The 17,757-nt window shown below is 45.3% G+C and overlaps 1 protein-coding gene across 50 annotated transcripts in view; it reads right to left on the minus strand.

Annotated features, from left to right (window-relative positions):
• Positions 1 to 17,757, minus strand: part of LOC137503854 (titin homolog) — a 1,065,379-nt gene that overhangs the window by 835,951 nt on the left and 211,671 nt on the right. For 49 of the 50 annotated variants that reach the window (XM_068231415.1, XM_068231409.1, XM_068231435.1 and 46 more), the window contains one exon: positions 7,403 to 7,459. The exons of the other annotated variant lie outside the window; for it this stretch is intronic. In XM_068231415.1, the coding sequence (XP_068087516.1) occupies positions 7,403 to 7,459 (57 nt within the window). The remainder of the gene's footprint in view (positions 1 to 7,402; positions 7,460 to 17,757) is intronic. 50 annotated transcript variants of the gene reach the window in all.

The following is a 17,757-nucleotide window of genomic DNA, read 5'->3' on the forward strand; positions in this document are numbered from 1 at the left end:
CTCCCAAAACTACCCAAATAAAATGTTTACTATAAAAAAAAAACATTACAATAAAAAAAAACAAAACATGTAAATATTTACCTAAGGGTCTAAACGTTTTAAATATCAATGTAAAGATGAAATATTTCTATATTTTTTTATTTTAACCACTTGAGGACCTAGGGCTTTCTACCCCTTAAGGACCGGCCACTTTTTTTCCATTCAGACCACTGCAGCTTTCACGGTTTATTGCTCGCTCATACAACCTACCACCTAAATGAATTTTGGCTCCTTTTCTTGTCACTAATAAAGCTTTCTTTTGGTGCTATTTGATTGCTCCTGCGATTTTTACTTTTTATTATATTCATCAAAAAAGACATGAATTTTGGCAAAAAAATGATTTTTTTAACTTTCTGTGCTGACAGTTTTCAAATAAAGTAAAATTTCTGTATACATGCAGCACGAAAAATGTGGACAAACACGTTTTTGATTAAAAAAAACCCATTCAGTGTATATTTATTGGTTTGGGTAAAAGTTATAGCGTTTACAAACTATGGTGCAAAAAGTGAATTTTCCCATTTTCAAGCATCTATGACTTTTCTGACCCCCTGTCATGTTTCATGAGGGGCTAGAATTCCAGGATAGTATAAATACCCCCCAAATGACCCCATTTTGGAAAGAAGTAAGCGGAAAATGACACTTTGTGACCAAAAAAAAAAAAAAAAAGTTTCCATTTCTTCTAACTTGCGACAAAAAAAATGAAATCTGCCACGGACTCACCATGCCCCTCTCTGAATACCTTGAAGGGTCTACTTTCCAAAATGGGGTCATTTGTGGGGTGTGTTTACTGTCCTGACATTTTGGGGGGTGCTAAATTGTAAGCACCCCTGTAAAGCCTAAAGGTGCTCATTGGACTTTGAACCCCTTAGCACAGTTAGGCTGCAAAAAAGTGCCACACATGTGGTATTGCCGTACTCAGGAGAAGTAGTATAATGTGTTTTGGGGTGTATTTTTACACATACCCATGCTGGGTGGGAGAAATATCTCTGTAAATGACAATTTGTTAATTTTTTTTACACACAATTGTCCATTTACAGAGATCTTTCTCCCACTCAGCATGGGTATGTGTAAAAATACACCCCAAAACACATTATACTACTTCTCTTGAGTATGGCGATACCACATGTGTGGCACTTTTTTGCACCCTAACTGCGCTAAAGGGCCCAAAGTCCAATGAGTACCTTTAGGATTTCACAGGTCATTTTGAGAAATTTCGTTTCAAGACTACTCCTCACGGTTTAGGGCCCCTAAAATGCCAGGGCAGTATAGGAACCCCACAAATGACTCCATTTTAGAAAGAAGACACCCCAAGGTATTCTGTTAGGAGTATGGTGAGTTCATAGAAGATTTTATTTTTTGTCACAAGTTAGCGGAAAATGACACTTTGTGAAAAAACACAATTAAAATCAATTTCCGCTAACTTGTGACAAAAAATAAAATCTTCTATGAACTCGCCATACTACTAACGGAATACCTTGGGGTGTCTTCTTTCTAAAATGGGGTCATTTGTGGGGTTCCTATACTGCCCTGGCATTTTAGGGGCCCTAAACCGTGAGGAGTAGTCTTGAAACGAAATTTCTCAAAATGACCTGTGAAATCCTAAAGGTACTCATTGGACTTTGGGCCCTTTAGCGCAGTTAGGGTGCAAAAAAGTGCCACACATGTGGTATCGCCGTACTCGGGAGAAGTAGTACAATGTGTTTTGGGGTGTATTTTTACACATACCTATGCTGGGTGGGAGAAACACCTCTGTAAATGACAATCTTTTGATTTTTTTACACACAATTGTCCATTTACAGCGGTATTTATCCCACCCAGCATGGGTATGTGTAAAAATACACCCCAAAACACATTGTACTACTTCTCCCGAGTACGGCGATACCACATGTGTGGCACTTTTTTGCACCCTAACTGCGCTAAAGGGCCCAAAGTCCAATGAGTACCTTTAGGATTTCACAGGTCATTTTTGTTTCAAGACTACTCCTCACGGTTTAGGGCCCCTAAAATGCCAGGGCAGTATAGGAACCCCACTAATGACCCCATTTTAGAAAGAAGACACCCCAAGGTATTCCGTTAGGAGTATGGTGAGTTCATAGAAGTTTTTATATTTTTGTCACAAGTTAGCGGAAATTGATTTTAATTGTTTTTTTTTCACAAAGTGTCATTTTCCGCTAACTTGTGACAAAAAATAAAATCTTCTATGAACTCACCATACTCCTAACGGAATACGTTTGGGTGTCTTCTTTCTAGAATGGGGTCATTTGTGGGGTTCCTATACTGCCCTGGCAGTTTAGGGGCCCTAAACCGTGAGGAGTAGTCTTGAAACAAAAATGACCTGTGAAATCCTAAAGGTACTCATTGGACTTTGGGCCCCTTAGCGCAGTTAGGCTGCAAAAAAGTGCCAATCATGTGGCATCGCCGTACTCGGGAGATGTAGTATAATGTGTTTTGGGGTGTATTTTTACACATACCCATGCTGGGTGGGAGAAATACCTCTGTAAATGACAATTGTTTGATTTTTTTTTACACACAATTGTCCATTTACAGAGAGATTTCTCCCACCCAGCATGGGTATGTGTAAAAATACACCCCAAAACACATTATACTACTTCTCCTGAGTACGGCAATACCACATGTGTGACACTTTTTTGCAGCCTAGGTGCGCTAAGGGGCCCAACGTCCTAATCACAGGTCATTTTGAAGCATTTGTTTTCTAGACTACTCCTCACGGTTTAGGGCCCCTAAAATGCCAGGGCAGTATAGGAACCCCACAAGTGACCCCATTTTAGAAAGAAGACACACCAAGGTATTCCGTTAGGTGTATGGCGAGTTCATAGAAGATTTTATTTTTTGTCACAAGTTAGTGAAAAATGACACTTTGTGAAAAAAAAAAAAAATCAATTTCCGCTAACTTTTGACAAAAAATAAAATCTTCTATGAACTCGTCATACACCTAACAGAATACATTGGGGTGTCTTTTTTCTAAAATGGGGTCCGTTTCTGGGGTTCCTATACCGCCCTGGCATTTTACGGGCCCAAAACCGTGAGTAGTCTGGAAACCAAATGTCTCAAAATGACTGTTTAGGGGTATAAGCATCTGCAAATTTTGATGACAGGTGGTCTATGAGGGGGCGAATTTTGTGGAACCGGTCATATGCAGGGTGGCCTTTTAGATGACAGGTTGTATTGGGCCTGATCTGATGGATAGGAGTGCTAGGGGGGTGACAGGAGGTGATTGATGGGTGTCTCAGGGGGTGGTTAGAGGGGAAAATAGATGCAATCAATGCACTGGGGAGGTGATTGGAAGGGGGTCTGAGGGGGATCTGAAGGTTTGGCCGAGTGATCAGGAGCCCACACGGGGCAAATTAGGGCCTGATCTGATGGGTAGGTGTGCTAGGGGGTGACAGGAGGTGATTGATGGGTGTCTCAAGGTGTGATTAGAGGGGGGAATAGATGCAAGCAATGCACTGGCGAGGTGATCAGGGCTGGGGCCTGAGGGCATTCTGAGGGTGTGGGCGGGTGATTGAGTGCCCTAGGGGCAGATAGGGGTCTAATCTGATAGGTAGCAGTGACAGGGGGTGATTGATGGGTAATTAGTAGGTGTTTAGGGTAGAGAACAGATATAAACACTGCCCTTGGGAGGTGATCTGACGTCGGATCTGCGGGCGAACTATTGGTGTGGGTGGGTGATCAGATTGCCCGCAAGGGGCAGGTTAGGGGCTGATTGATGAGTGGCAGTGACAGGGGGTGATTGATGGGTGGCAGTGCCAGGGGGTGATTGATGGGTGGCAGTGCCAGGGGGTGATTGATGGGTGATTGACAGGTGATTGACAGGTGATCAGTGGGTTATTACAGGGAAGAACAGATGTAACTAATGCACTGGCGAATTGATAAGGGGGGGTCTGAGGGCAATCTGAGCGTGTAGGCGGGTGATTGGGTGCCCGCAAGGGGCAGATTAGGGTCTGATCTGATGGGTAACAGTGACAGGTGGTGATAGGGGGTGATTGATGGGTGATTGATGGGTAATTAGTGGGTGTTTAGAGGAGAGAATAGATGTAAACACTGCGCTTGGGTGGTGATCTGATGTCGGATCTGCGGGCGATCTATTGGTGTGGGTGGGTGATCAGATTGCCCGCAAGGGGCAGGTTAGGGGCTGATTGATGGGTGGCAGTGACAGGGGGTGATTGATGGGTGGCAGTGACAGGGGGTGATTGATGGGTGATTGACAGGTGATCAGTGGGTTATTACAGGGAAGAACAGATGTAAATATTGCACTGGCGAATTGATAAGGGGGGGTCTGAGGGCAATCTGAGCATGTAGGCGGGTGATTGGGTGCCCGCAAGGGGCAGATTAGGGTCTGATCTGATGGGTAACAGTGACAGGTGGTGATAGGGGGTGATTGATGGGTGATTGATGGGTAATTAGTGGGTGTTTAGAGGAGAGAATAGATGTAAACACTGCGTTTGGGTGGTGATTGATGGGTGGCAGTGACAGGGGGTGATTGACAGGTGATTGACAGGTGATCAGGGGGGATAGATGCATACAGTACACAGAGGGGGGGTCTGGGGGGGGGGGGTCTGGGGAGAATCTGAGGGGTGGGGGGGTGATCAGGAGGGGGCAGTGGGCAGGGGGGGAGATAAAAAAAAAATAGCGTTGACAGATAGTGACAGGGAGTGATTGATGGGTGATTAGGGGGGTGATTGGGTGCAAACAGGGTTCTGGGGGGTGGGCAGGGGGGGGGGGTCTGAGGGGTGCTGTGGGCGATCTGGGGCAGGGGGGGAGAAATCAGTGTGCTTGGGTGCAGACTAGGGTGGCTGCAGCCTGCCCTGGTGGTCCCTCGGACACTGGGACCACCAGGGCAGGAGGCAGCCTGTATAATACACTTTGTAAACATTACAAAGTGTATTATACACTTTGTATGCGGCGATCGCGGGGTTAACATCCCGCCGGCGCTTCCGTATAGCCGGCGGGATGTTGCGGCGGGCGAGCGGCGCCAGGCGGAGGCGGAGGATCGCGTCACGGATGACGCGATCGCTCCGCCCATGCCCTTAAATGGACCGCCGCCTCTGTGGGTGAGCCGGTCCTTAAGGGCTCCACTTCCCGGCCGCCTCTGTGCGTTAGGCAGTCGGGAAGTGGTTAAACTTGTAAATAGTGATAGATGCAAAACGGAAAAAATGCACCTTTATTTCCAAATAAAATATTGTCGCCATACATTGTGATAGGGACATAATTTTAACGGTGTAATAACCGGGACATATGGGCAAATACAATACGTGAGTTTTAATTATGGAGGCATGTATTATTTTAAAACTATAATGGCTGGAAACTGAGAAATAATGAATTTTTTCCGTTTTTTCTTATTCTTCCTGTTAAAATGCATTTACAGTAAAGTGGCTCTTAGCAAAATGTACCCCCCAAAGAAAGCTTAATTGGTGGTGGAAAAAACAAGATATAGATCAGTGCATTGTGATAAGTAGTGATAAAGTTATAGGCTAATGAATGGGAGGTGAACATTTCTCACGTGAAAACGACAGAACCTGAATGGGTTAAAGCAAACCTGAAGTGAAAATAACTTATGAGATAATAAATTGTATGTGTAGCACAGCTAAGAAATAACACATTAGTAGCACAGATATGAGTCTCATATATTGTTTCCAGTACAGAAAGAGGTAAAAAACTTCAGTTGTTATCTATGCTGAAGAGCTTCTTCTGAGCTCTTCCACCCAACTTGGGTCAAAGACATTCCTTTTTTCTGAAGCACTTAAAGAAAACCTGTACTGAAAATGAAAAGTCAAAATAAACATACACAAGTCATACTTACCTCCTGTATAGTCTACTGTTCAATCTATTTTTCCTCTCCTGCGTCCTGTTTGTCCACTGTGATCAATGAAATTCTCCGTCCTCCATTTTGAAAATAGCCATTACCCCATAACAGCTTCCTGGTCAGCACACAGTTAAACTGTAACATCGCCCACTTGAGCCATAGGGAAACATGGACACATCATTTCTCCTCTCAGCTGTAACTGACAGCAACTGATATATAACTGACAGCAACTGGTATATTTCAGTTCTGACAAAATGTTGTCAGAACTGGAAGGGATCATTGTCAGAAGAAAATGGTGAGCTTCTAAGAGGAACTGATGGCAAGGTAACTATGCAATATTTATTTGAAGTTACCTCATGTGTTTATTTTAAATAATTTTACTCAGTACAGGTTCTCTTTAAATAACAAAGAAACAGTGAGAAGGGTTGAGATAAGGTTTTACTGCAGGAAGGTCCAAAGGGTTATTAGCTCTGCTCTGTTTTATAGATTAAAATACAGAGTGTGGTTTGTAAACTGCAAACATGACTGAATGCAATGTTATACAAAAAAAGCTGTATAACCAAAAATAAAAATAAGAGACTCTTTTGTTTACTACTAATGTATTATTAATTATGCGTTCAAACATACAATTCATTATATCATACTTTTTTAATGCATTGGAAAGACGGAGCATGAAAAGTCAGCAGACCTAAGACATGAGTGTAAAGCTGCTGTGTTTTACCAATTACACTGTATAACAGTAACACCGCTTTATCTGACACAATGCAGCATATTCTGTAATCTGTACATTAACATTCTTAATGGGCAAAAAGAGCACAGCTTGTCCCACTGTGACCAAAGTACAAAGTCCTCTCAAAACCTGATCTGTACTGGTTTTGTAAAAATGACCTCATTTAAACATCATATTTAGTTACATTTGGAAGTGGAGTGACAAATGTTAATACGTTTTACAACGAGAAAATAGGTCACTTTTATTGATAATTTGCAGAGTTTAAAATGGTGGACTTGATTCATGCACATTCAGATCAAACCTACAAGAAAATTACCCACGCCCCCTACACTTTCAGCAATAGCAAAGATCTGAATACCTCCCCCAATTGCTTAATTAAGGAATTGTTTTACGGTTTATTTTCTAAAAGATAAAGTACATTGTATAACAGCCCAATACTGAAATAAAGTGATACTTTGCAGCAACTGCCATCCACTGTTGAAGCTACTGAGAAGTAATCTTGAAAACAGCCTTGTATTTGTTTTTGGTCAATGCACCCTTGTAAAAATGTATCTTTAAATAATTTAGCATTCTCATGTTAATATTAAACATTGACATTTTATTCCCCAGTTCATATCAAGGAAAAGTAATTTATCTGGCATTAGTTTATGTAGAGCTGACATTATGAATTGAGGGAATTCCCATCTTTAGAACTATCCCTGTGAGATCACCTCGTTGGATATTTACATATGAAGAGACAGGGTAAAGAAAAAACCCTTCTCATAAGAGTCTGACATTTTCCAAATTGTGCTTTATGTTTGTATGCATACCTTTGAGTTTTGCCTTTGCAGGTTTCTCTTCAATTATGTGTTTTTCTTTCTGAAGAACTGAAACATAATATGTATTGTTTGGATTAGACATATGTTTGAAAAACAAAGGTGTTATATATTATAAATAATAACACCATGATGATGATGAGGATGATGATAATATTAATAATAATATTAATACATGATCTTAGCCTGAGATTAATTTCTGGCCCTAGAAGCACAATGGAGGAGGCAGACAGCCCGAAACATGGCATGAGCAGAGGCCTGCAGTCAGCTGGATCACAGATGTCACAGGCCGTTCTTGAGATTGCTAGGGGCCAAACTAGTGAAATTAAACACAATTTTTGCTGATTGCCCCTAGGTACACTGTGCCTATTACATTTTGTCAAATAAAATATTTCCACTGGAAATAAGTGATATACCATGTGCAGTTAGCATACCCCCTTCAGTGTGCAGACACACTGCTACTGGTATAGTGGTGGCTGAGAACCATGGACTGCCACTGCTGCTGGTACAGTGGCAGCTGAAAACCAACGACTGCCACTGCTGCTGGTACAGTGGCGGCTGACAACCAGTGACTGCTACTGCTACTGGTACAGTGATGGCTGATAGTCAGTGACTGTTACTGCTGCTGGTACAGTGACAGCTGATAACCAGTGACTGCTACTGCTGCTGGTATAGTGGTGGCTGATAACCAGTGACTGCCACTGCTACTGGTACAGTGGAGGTTGATAATCAGTGACTGCTATTGCTGCTGGTACAGTGGCAGCTGATAACTAGAGACTGGCTGCTGCTGGTACAGTGGCAGCTGATAACCAGTTCCTGATACTGTTGCTGGCATAGAGGCAGCTGTTAATAAGTTGCTGCTGGTATAGTGGTGGCTGGTAATAAGTGTCTATTGCTACCGCTGGTGTCAAAGAAGTGGCTGCTGGCAAGTGGCCACTGCTGGTGTCAGATTGTTGGCTGCTGGCAAGTGGCTTCCACTGGCTTTAGAGTGGCCACTCCTGCCATCAGAGGGCTACTGCTGGCTTTAGAGTGGTGGCTTCTGCTGACTGGCTACTCCTGTCAACAAAACCCATTGCTCCTTCGGGAGCCAAGCGCATAGCTACACAGCACTTGTCTTTACCATGTACAGGTAACCTTAAATAATCCCTAACAATCATTTTGGGAAAAGCTAGTACTAGACAGGGCCAGGCTAGAGTCCTCCAGAACTAGAGGCAGACATTATAAAGCAGGGGTAGGGAACCTATGGCTCGGGAGCCAGATGTGGCTCTTTTGATGGCTCCATCTGGCTCACATGCAAATCAGTAGGGGTTGATGCACTAAGCTACACTGCTCAAGCAGCGCAGCTTAGGCCCTTTTTACATGTAATCACTTGCTCTCGGTTAAAACTGAAAAAAAAGATTGTCAAAGTAATGCCCATGTTTTTCTATGGCACAGTGTTCCCTCTATACGCATTTTAACTAAAAGCTTTTTCACAATACACTTCTAAGGAAAAAAAGCATACCAAGAGGGGCCCATAGTGTGGCAGCGCAAGAAAAATTTTCAAAGTAGGCACGCTACTGCTGTAGCATGCACTACTTACTTACTCGCACTCCCCCCCCAAACAAACGGCTGCTTTAATTGTCCCACTCTGGACCCTGTCAGGTCCAGGGACTTTGTAGGACGAGATCCCTGCACATTGATTAGCCCAATAGGCTGCCTGTCACTACAGGCAGCCTATTGAGCCAAAGTGAACCAAGTTTGACACTTCCACTGCCAGGTGGATCAACTGTATGCACATCACCATGGCAACAGGAATGTGAGCCCTACTGCCCCAGTTTGAAACCTATTGTATGGCTCTCACGGAATTACATTTTAAAATATGTGACGTTTATGGCTCTCTCAGCCAAAAAGGTTCCTGACCCCTGTTATAAAGTATGTCTCCTACACTGAATTGTGCCTGCCCCAGTGTAGGTAGCAGATAAGGCCCTAGTATAGGTAGCCAGATGTGCCTATCCCAGTATTGCATAGGTACCATTCCCAGTTAGAGATGGCCTGAACCTTCGATTTTTGGTTCACAAACCACGAACGAGAACTTCCACAAAACTTCGGTTCACGCGAACTGCAATAGACTTCAATGGGGAGGCGAACTTTGAAAACTAGAAACACTTATGCTGGCCACAAAAGTGATGGAAAAGATGTTTCAAGGGGTCTAACATCTGAGTTTTTGCATGGATTAGTGGGATAGACGCCAAAAGTCTCGGGGAAAAATCTGCATTCGACGCAAAGCAGCGTTTTAAGGGCCGAAATCACATTGAATGTTAAATTGCAGGCCTAAATGCTTTAAAACATCTTGCATGTGTATACATCAATCAGGGAGTGTAATTAGAGTACTGCTTCACACTGACACACCAAACTCACTGTGTAACGCACCACAAACAGCAGTTTGTATAGTGACAGCCATGCTGGACTGGTGCGCACCATGGCGAGAGTGAAGGCCATGGCGGTTTTCAAGCCCATATGGTCACCAAACTTCGCGAGCCTCCATAGACTTCAATGGGCAGGAGAACATTAAAAACTTCAAACATTAATTCTGGCCAGAAAAGTGATGGAAAAGAGGTTTCAAGGGGTCTAACACCTGGAGGGAGTGGGATACACGCCAAAAGTCCCAGGGAAAAATCAGGATTTTAAGCACAGCAGCATTTTAAGGGCAGAAATCACATTGCATGCTAAATTGGAGGCATAAAGTGCTTTAACCTCCTGGGCGATAATCCCGAGCTAAGCATGGGGTATGTTGCGCAGGAGGATTTCTTAGACCCTGGTGGGCCGATTTTCATAATTTTTTTTTTGTTACACACAGCTAGCATGTTGCTAGCTGCATGTATCTTCCGATCACCGCCGATCCGCCGCTACCCGCCGTGCCACGCAGCCCCCCCCCCCCCCCAAGACCCCTTGCGCAACCTTGCCAATCAGTGCCAGGCAGCGCTGAGGGGTAGATCAGGACTCCCCCTGACGTCACGACGTCGATGACGTCAGTGACGTCATCGCGAGCGTCGCCATGGCGACGGGGGAAGCCAAGCAGGAGAACCCCTTCTCAACGGAATCTCCTGCTTGCGCTGAGCGCCGGAGGTAATCGGAGGGGGTGGGCGGATGGGTGGGGGGATGCCGCTGCACTGCAGCCATCATGTAGCTAGCGCTAGGCTAGCTACATGATTTTAAAAAAAAAAAATTAAAAGTGCTGCGCCCCCTCCTGGGCGATGTAATTGTATCGCCCAGAGGGTTAAAACATCTTGAATGTGTATACATCAATCAGGGAGTGTAATTAGAGTACTCATATAGCCGTCAGTCATTGCTTCATTGTGATACACAAGCCACTTTACCGCTGCAAGGAAATGATCACGAAGGGGAATTGGCACATGTACATGCCTATTGTTTTGTTGTTGCAGCTGCAGTGCAGCCAGAAAAAATAGGCATTAGGCAGGCATGTTGCAATTTGAAACGCAGCCAGCGTCATATATGTTATCCGCAGTTATTGTTTTTATGGGGATCACTTGGGGAATGTATTGACCTGTGGTAAACACGTCTGAGGATTGGTGTCTTAACTTTTTGATATAATAAATGTGACTTGGTATACTTTATGAGGCTGTGTGACCAATTTATATGTGTTTAGTATAGGCATGTCCACGCACCAGAAAAATTATTATAGGGGCCGCTGGTGTCCTGGACCCTGCAGCTGATGGCCGAGAAGGCAGTCAAGCGGCCTGCAGGCAGAGATGCTGTGTGGGGAGCGACTTAGTCTTGGGGCAGGCAGTCACACGGCGTGCAGGCAGAGAGGCTGTGTGTGGGGACTGACTTAGTCTTCGGGTAGGCAGTAGCCCTCCGGGATCCATGCCTCCTTCATTTTGATAAAGGTGAGGTATTGAACACTTTTGTGATTTAGGCGACTTCTCTTCTCAGTGACAATGCCCCCAGCTGCGCTGAAGGTCCTTTCTGACAGGATGCTTGAGGCAGGGCAAGACAGAAGTTGGATGGCAAATTGTGACAGCTCTGGCCACAGGTCAAGCCTGCGCACCCAGTAGTTCAAGGGTTCATCGCTGCTCACAGTGTCTACATCCACACTTAAGGCCAGGTAGTCGGCTACCTGCCGGTCCAGATGTTGATGGAGGGTGGATCCGGAAGGGCTAAGGCGAGGCATTAGACTAAAAAATGTCTGCATCACCATGAGATCGCTGGAGCATCCTGTCCTTGCCTGCGTGGACATGGGAGAAGGATTACTGGCAGTGGTACCTTTATTGCATTGAGCTGTGACATCACCCTTAAACACTTTGTAAAGCATAGTTGCCAGCTTGTTCTGCAAGTGCTGCATCCTTTCTGCCTTCTGATGAATTGGAAACATCTCCACCACTTTGTGCCACCCAGTACAGCTCATTCCCCTTGAGTTTTTTTTTATACAGGGGTCCCTCAACAGGCTGGATAGCATGAAAGATGCCATCTGCACAAAGTTGGATGCAGAAAAACTATCCATCTCCTCTTGCTCTTCCTCAGTGACGTCAGGTAAGTCCTCCTCCTCCCCCCAGCCATGAACAATACCATGGGAACATTGAGCAGCAAAATCCCCCTGCGACGTCTGCTGCGGTTGTTCTTCTGCTGCTGCCTCCTCCTCCAAAGAAACACCTTCCTCATCATCCGAGTCTGACTCCTCCTACCCACACAACTCTTCCTCCTCCTCCTCCTCCTCCTCTGTGCTGCCGCAAGTGTTAAGGAAACATCTGGTTCTGATGAGAATTGATCGCACAACGCTTCCTCCTGTAACTGTTCTTGTTCATGCTCCTCCACAGCTTGATCCACCACTCTATGCACGGCACGCTCCACGAAGTAAGCGTACGGGATCAAGTTGCTGATGGTGCCTTCACTGCGACTCACCAGGTTTGTCACCTCCTCAAACGGCCACATGAGCCTGCATGCATTTTGCATAAGTGTCCAGTTGTTGGGCCAGAACATCCCCATCTCCCCAGACTGTGTCCTTCTAGTGTAGTTGTAGAGGTACTGGGTGACGGCTTTCTCCTGTTGTAGCAGGTGAGTGAACATAAGGAGGGTCGAATTCCAGCGAGTCAGGCTATCACAAATCAGGCGTCTCACTGGCAACTTGTTTCTCCGCTGAATATAGGCAAAGTGTGCCATGGCCGTGTAAGACCACCTGAAATGCCCACACACCTTCATGGCCTGCTTCAGGACGTCCTCTAAGCCTGGGTACTTTGACACAAATCTTTGAATGACTAGATTCAGTACATGTGCCATGCAGGGTACATATGTCAGCTTTCCCAAATTCAAAGCGGAAATGAGATTGCTGCCATTGTCACACACCACGTTGCCAATCTCCAGCTGGTGCGGGGTCAGCCACTGATCCACCTGTTTGTTAAGAGCAGCCAGGAGAGCTGCTCCAGTGTGACTTTCTGCTTTGAGGCAAGACATGTCTAAGATAGCGTGACACCATCGTACCTGGCATGCAGCATAGGCCCTGTGGAGCTGGGGCTGTGTAGCTGGCGAGGAGATTGCAGCACCAGTAGAGTTGAACTGCCACTCAGCCAAGGAGAAGGATGATGACTACAGCAAAGAGGATGTAGCAGGAGGAGAGAAGGTGGCAGGCAGCCTGTCTGCAAGGTGTGGAGGTGTCACAAGTTGGTCCGCTGCACAGCCATGTACTCCCTGCTTGTCAGTGTTCACCAGGTTGACCCAATTGGCTGTGTAAGTAATGTACCTGCCCTGACCACCGTGCTTGGCAGACCAGGCATCCGTGGTCAGATGGACCCTTGACCCAACACTGTATGCCAGAGATGACACCACTTGCCTCTCAACTTCACGGTACAGTTTGGGTATCGCCTTTTTAGAGAAACAATTGCAGCTTGAGATCTTCCACTGTGGTTTCCCAATGGCCACAAATTTACAGAAGGCCTCAGAATCCACCAGCTGGTATGGTAACAGCTGGCGAGCTAACAGTTCCACCAACCCAGCTGTCAGACGCCAAGCAAGGGGGGGACTGGCAGACATTGGCTTCTTCCGCTCAAAGATTTCCCTCATGGACACCTGACTGCTGCTCTGGGCAGAGGAGCAGGAACCGCTCAAGGTCAGAGGCAGAGTGGAGGAGGGTGACTGTGAAAGTGCAAGGGAGAAAGTGGCTGAAGATGCTGCACCTGAAGGAGGAAGAGGAGAAGGATGGTGGCTTTTCTTTTGTGTGCTGCTTTTCCTCTGATGCTTTTTCCTTTGCAGTTTGTGCCTTTTCTGCATGTGCCTTCGTAAGGCAGTTGTCCCTACGTGGGTTTTGGCTTTTCCACAGCTCATTTTTTGGAGGCAGAGAGAACAGATGGCATTGCTCTGATCTGAGGCAGAACATTAAAAAATTTCCAAACCGCTGAGCCCCCCTGGGGTGATGGTGTTATGGTGGCATTAGCAGCTGACGTTGAAGGGCATGTTGGCTGGCTGTCCATAGGTGGCGATACATGGCGCCGGACACTGCCACTAGCTGTTTCTGATGACGAGCTCCCCCTGCTTCTTTCAGCAACTCGTCTCCTCCTACTCCTCTCTGACTCACCCTTTGAACTGTCCCCTTGGTCATCTTGTCTCTTGGGATCCCACGTGGCATCTGTATCATCGTCATCATCGTAATCATCCTGCCCAGCTTCGCTTGCCTCAGACACCTCCAAAACTGCACCAACAGCAGGTACTTCATCATCCTCCTCCTCACACATTGGGCTCAATTCTGGTAGTGTTTAGTAAATGATTACCTCATGGAATTGGGTTTACCTCATGAGGGAAATCAACTTTTGAATTCTGGTAGTTTAAGTAAAGTTTTACCTCATGTAATTTCATGAGGTAATTTATGCGGTAATTTTCTACTAAAATGTGTGGTATTTAGTAGTGAAATACCTCACACTTGAATTCTGAAGTGAAATATGGTGCGTGTTTGCATGTCTTTTACCTCACATAATTAGACCTACCTCTACCACATGATAAATGCAGTGCTGTGACAGAATTGTGATATCAGTCTCATAACATGGAGCCTTTTCAGCTTGTTCTGTGTTCAGGGCCCCCATATTTTGCTGAAATAAGTAAAAGTGATCTGACCAACAATCCCCCCAGCCCCAGCTTCCATTTTGTTTTAAAAAAAGAAAAAGTGCACCAAACCCTGTACAATCCTTCATCTGCCCCCCCCCCCCCCCCTCAACATTGCCATTCCCCAACCTCTGGTTGGAAAAAAAAGTAAAAATGCTCCAACCCACAGCCTCTATTTTAAAAAAAAATTAAGTAAAACTGCAGCAAACACCGATTTCTCCCCCCCCCCTCTGGTTAAAAGTGCTCCGAGACCTCCCCCCAGCAGCCTCTAAAAGTAAAAGTGTTGTAACCCCCCCCTCCAGACCCCCAGCCTCTAAAAGTAAAAGTACTCACACCCCCAGTCTCTAAAAGTGTTGACCCCTCCCCCAGCCTCTAAAAGTGCTCTGACCCCCCCTCCCCCAGCCTCTAAAAGTGCTCCTATCACCCCCCTCCCCTCCCCCCAGCCTCTAAAGGTAAATGAGCTGGATTTGTTTTTGTTTTTTTCTTGTAATGGATGCCTATAAATTTACTTTTCATAGGTTGCTACATAATCAAAAACATCTTCCCTCCTCAAAAAAAAAAAAACATCTTCCAAAGACTATCCTAACTTATGGAAGACAATTAAAGACTATTACTTATTTGCTGCAGGCTTACCACTGAAATATCTCATGTTTTACCTCACTCTATGCATTTACCTCATGTTTTACCACATGTTTTACCACATGTTTTACCTCATGTTCTGAAATGGAGAAAAATCTTTCAGAATTGATAAAAGAAGAGGAAAATACCTCATGAGGTATTTTACCTACCAAAAAAATATTTACCTCACAGAGCTACCAGAATTGAGCCCATTATGTCCATAGTGTCGCCTAACTCAGACATATGAGGTGGTGTAACTTGCTTAGCGCCTTTATCTTGTTGTAACAATAATGGCTGTGCATCAGTGATTTCCCAACCTGATAACTCCTGTGAAGAGTCAAATGCAGCGGATGTGGTGCTTGTAGTAGCGCTGGTGGCTGCGGAAGATGAGGTGTTCTGTGTTAAATAGTCATCCACGTCCTGACAATCTTGGGAGTTGATGGGACGTGCCTTCTTCTGAGCACTGTACTTTGGTCCAGGGCCGAACGAAAACACATCAGCATGACCTTGCACAGACCTGCCGGGTGGCCTTCCTCTGGGTCTGCCTCTACCTCTGCCTCTACCTGTTTTGTCCATTTTGTCCATATCGGGGGGCATGAAGTAAAAGGTATGCACTGACTTGACTAATACAATGTGCAGTCACACAGGTGCAGTTAACAGGTATGCACGGAGTGGTATATCACACTGCATGCACTCATGTAGGTAGGTGGGTGCACTGAACACACAGGTAGGTATATGCAGTGATGGGTATTACAAATGTGCAGCTGTCACACAAACGTACCGTGAACAGATACAGTGACTGGTGGTATTAAATATCACACTGCGTGCACTCAGATAGGTAGGTGGTTGCACTGAACACAACAGGTAGGAATATGCAGTGATGGGTATTAAAAATGTGCACCTGTCACACACACGTACCGTGAACAGGTACAGTGACTGGTGGTATTAAATATCACACTGCGTGTGCTCACGTAGGTAGGTGGGAGCACTGAAATGAATAACAGGTAGGTATATGCAGTGATGGGTATTATAATGTGCACCTGTCACACACAGACAGGTACCGGACAGGCACAGTGACACTGCGTGTACTCACGTAGGTAGGTGAGTGCACTGAAGGGAACAACAGGTAGGTATATGCAGTGATGGGTATTACAGTGTGCACCTGTCACACACACAGGTAGTCACTGAATGTGCTGGGCCTGGCAGTGGCACACACAGTAGGAATTAACAAGGCTGTCTATGCAACACAAGTGTCTGTGGAACACACACACACACACACACACACACACACACACACACACACAAAGATCACAAGAACAAGATTAGCTCTCAAAAGAGCTGCTGAGGGCTGCCTTTTTAGCTATAAGAATCAGCAAGGAGCAAGCTAAGAAGCCTACAAGAGCCTAACTAAGCTTTCCCTATAGGTTTCTGCACAGCAGCTCTTCCTTCTCTAATTACTGCAGGCACATGAGTGAGTGAAAAGCCTTATGCTGCCTGCCTTTTATAGGGGGGGGGGGGGGGGCTCCAGGAGGGAGTGTAGCCTGATTGGCTACAATGTGCTTGCTGATTGTGATGTAGAGGGTCAAAGCTGACCCTCATGATGCACTATGGGGGCGAATAGAACTTCCGGAAAAGTTTGCGGTTCTCCGCGAACACGAACCACGGAAGTTCGCCGGGAACTGTTTGCCGGCGAACTGTTCGGGTCATCTCTATTCCCAGTATAGGTAGCCAGATGTAGAAACCCAGTTTTAGGTAGTCCCCTGCCCAGTTTAGATAGCTTGATGTCCCCACAATATTTTGTAGCCCCCTCCCCAGTTTAGATAGCCAGATGTTCCTCCAGTATTATTTAGCCCGCTCCCAGTTTAGATAGCCAGACAAGACCCCAGTATTAGTTATGTCCCCCCTCGCCCAGAGTATAGGTAGCCAGATGTGCTCCCAGAATTAGTCAGCTCTTCACCAGTATAGCTAGCCAAATGTTCCCCATTATTAGAACTCCCTCTGTTTAGATAGCTAGCTGTACTTCCAGCATAAAGCAGCCCCCTAACCAGCCTCTGCATCAGACCAGACCAGCTTCTGGATGTTTGTACTGCTGCTTTTACTCCACTAAGTGAAAAGTGGCTTTTCCAAACAGATAAAATGATGAGCAGATGTTTCTTCACACATTGACCCTAGGAAAACACACGGCTAGCTGAATTCAATCCAGTTTCTAGTCCTTTTCTTTCACCTCTTTCTCAGTTTTGTTATACAAAGCATCTAGTTAAAGTAAGGTAAGGCAGAACCGCCCCCCAGAGATCTGTATACTGGATACTCCAGTAAATCAAAGTAAGGCACCAGAGGTAACTGAAGGTCATCATTTCCAGCACATAACTTTGTAATTAAAGGTAGTACTGTAGTTAAGTTAAAATATTGGGCTCTGGATTCATGCCTGGCTTGAATAATACATTATAAGTTGCTTTTTGGAAAAGTGGTAAAAGCAATGACCTGTCTTTACTGTCTGAAAAAGGCAATATTGTGCTTTTCAGTTGTGTTGAACAAGATTACAGTTGCAATATTCAAGCTAAGTGGCTTTAGTTACCAATTGCTGAAGGACAGACACGATGTTGGACTTTGGCCTAGCCAACAATGCTCTGCTATTATTCTTCAGA

Source organism: Hyperolius riggenbachi, chromosome 4 (assembly GCF_040937935.1).
Source record: "Hyperolius riggenbachi isolate aHypRig1 chromosome 4, aHypRig1.pri, whole genome shotgun sequence".
NCBI lineage: Eukaryota > Metazoa > Chordata > Amphibia > Anura > Hyperoliidae > Hyperolius > Hyperolius riggenbachi.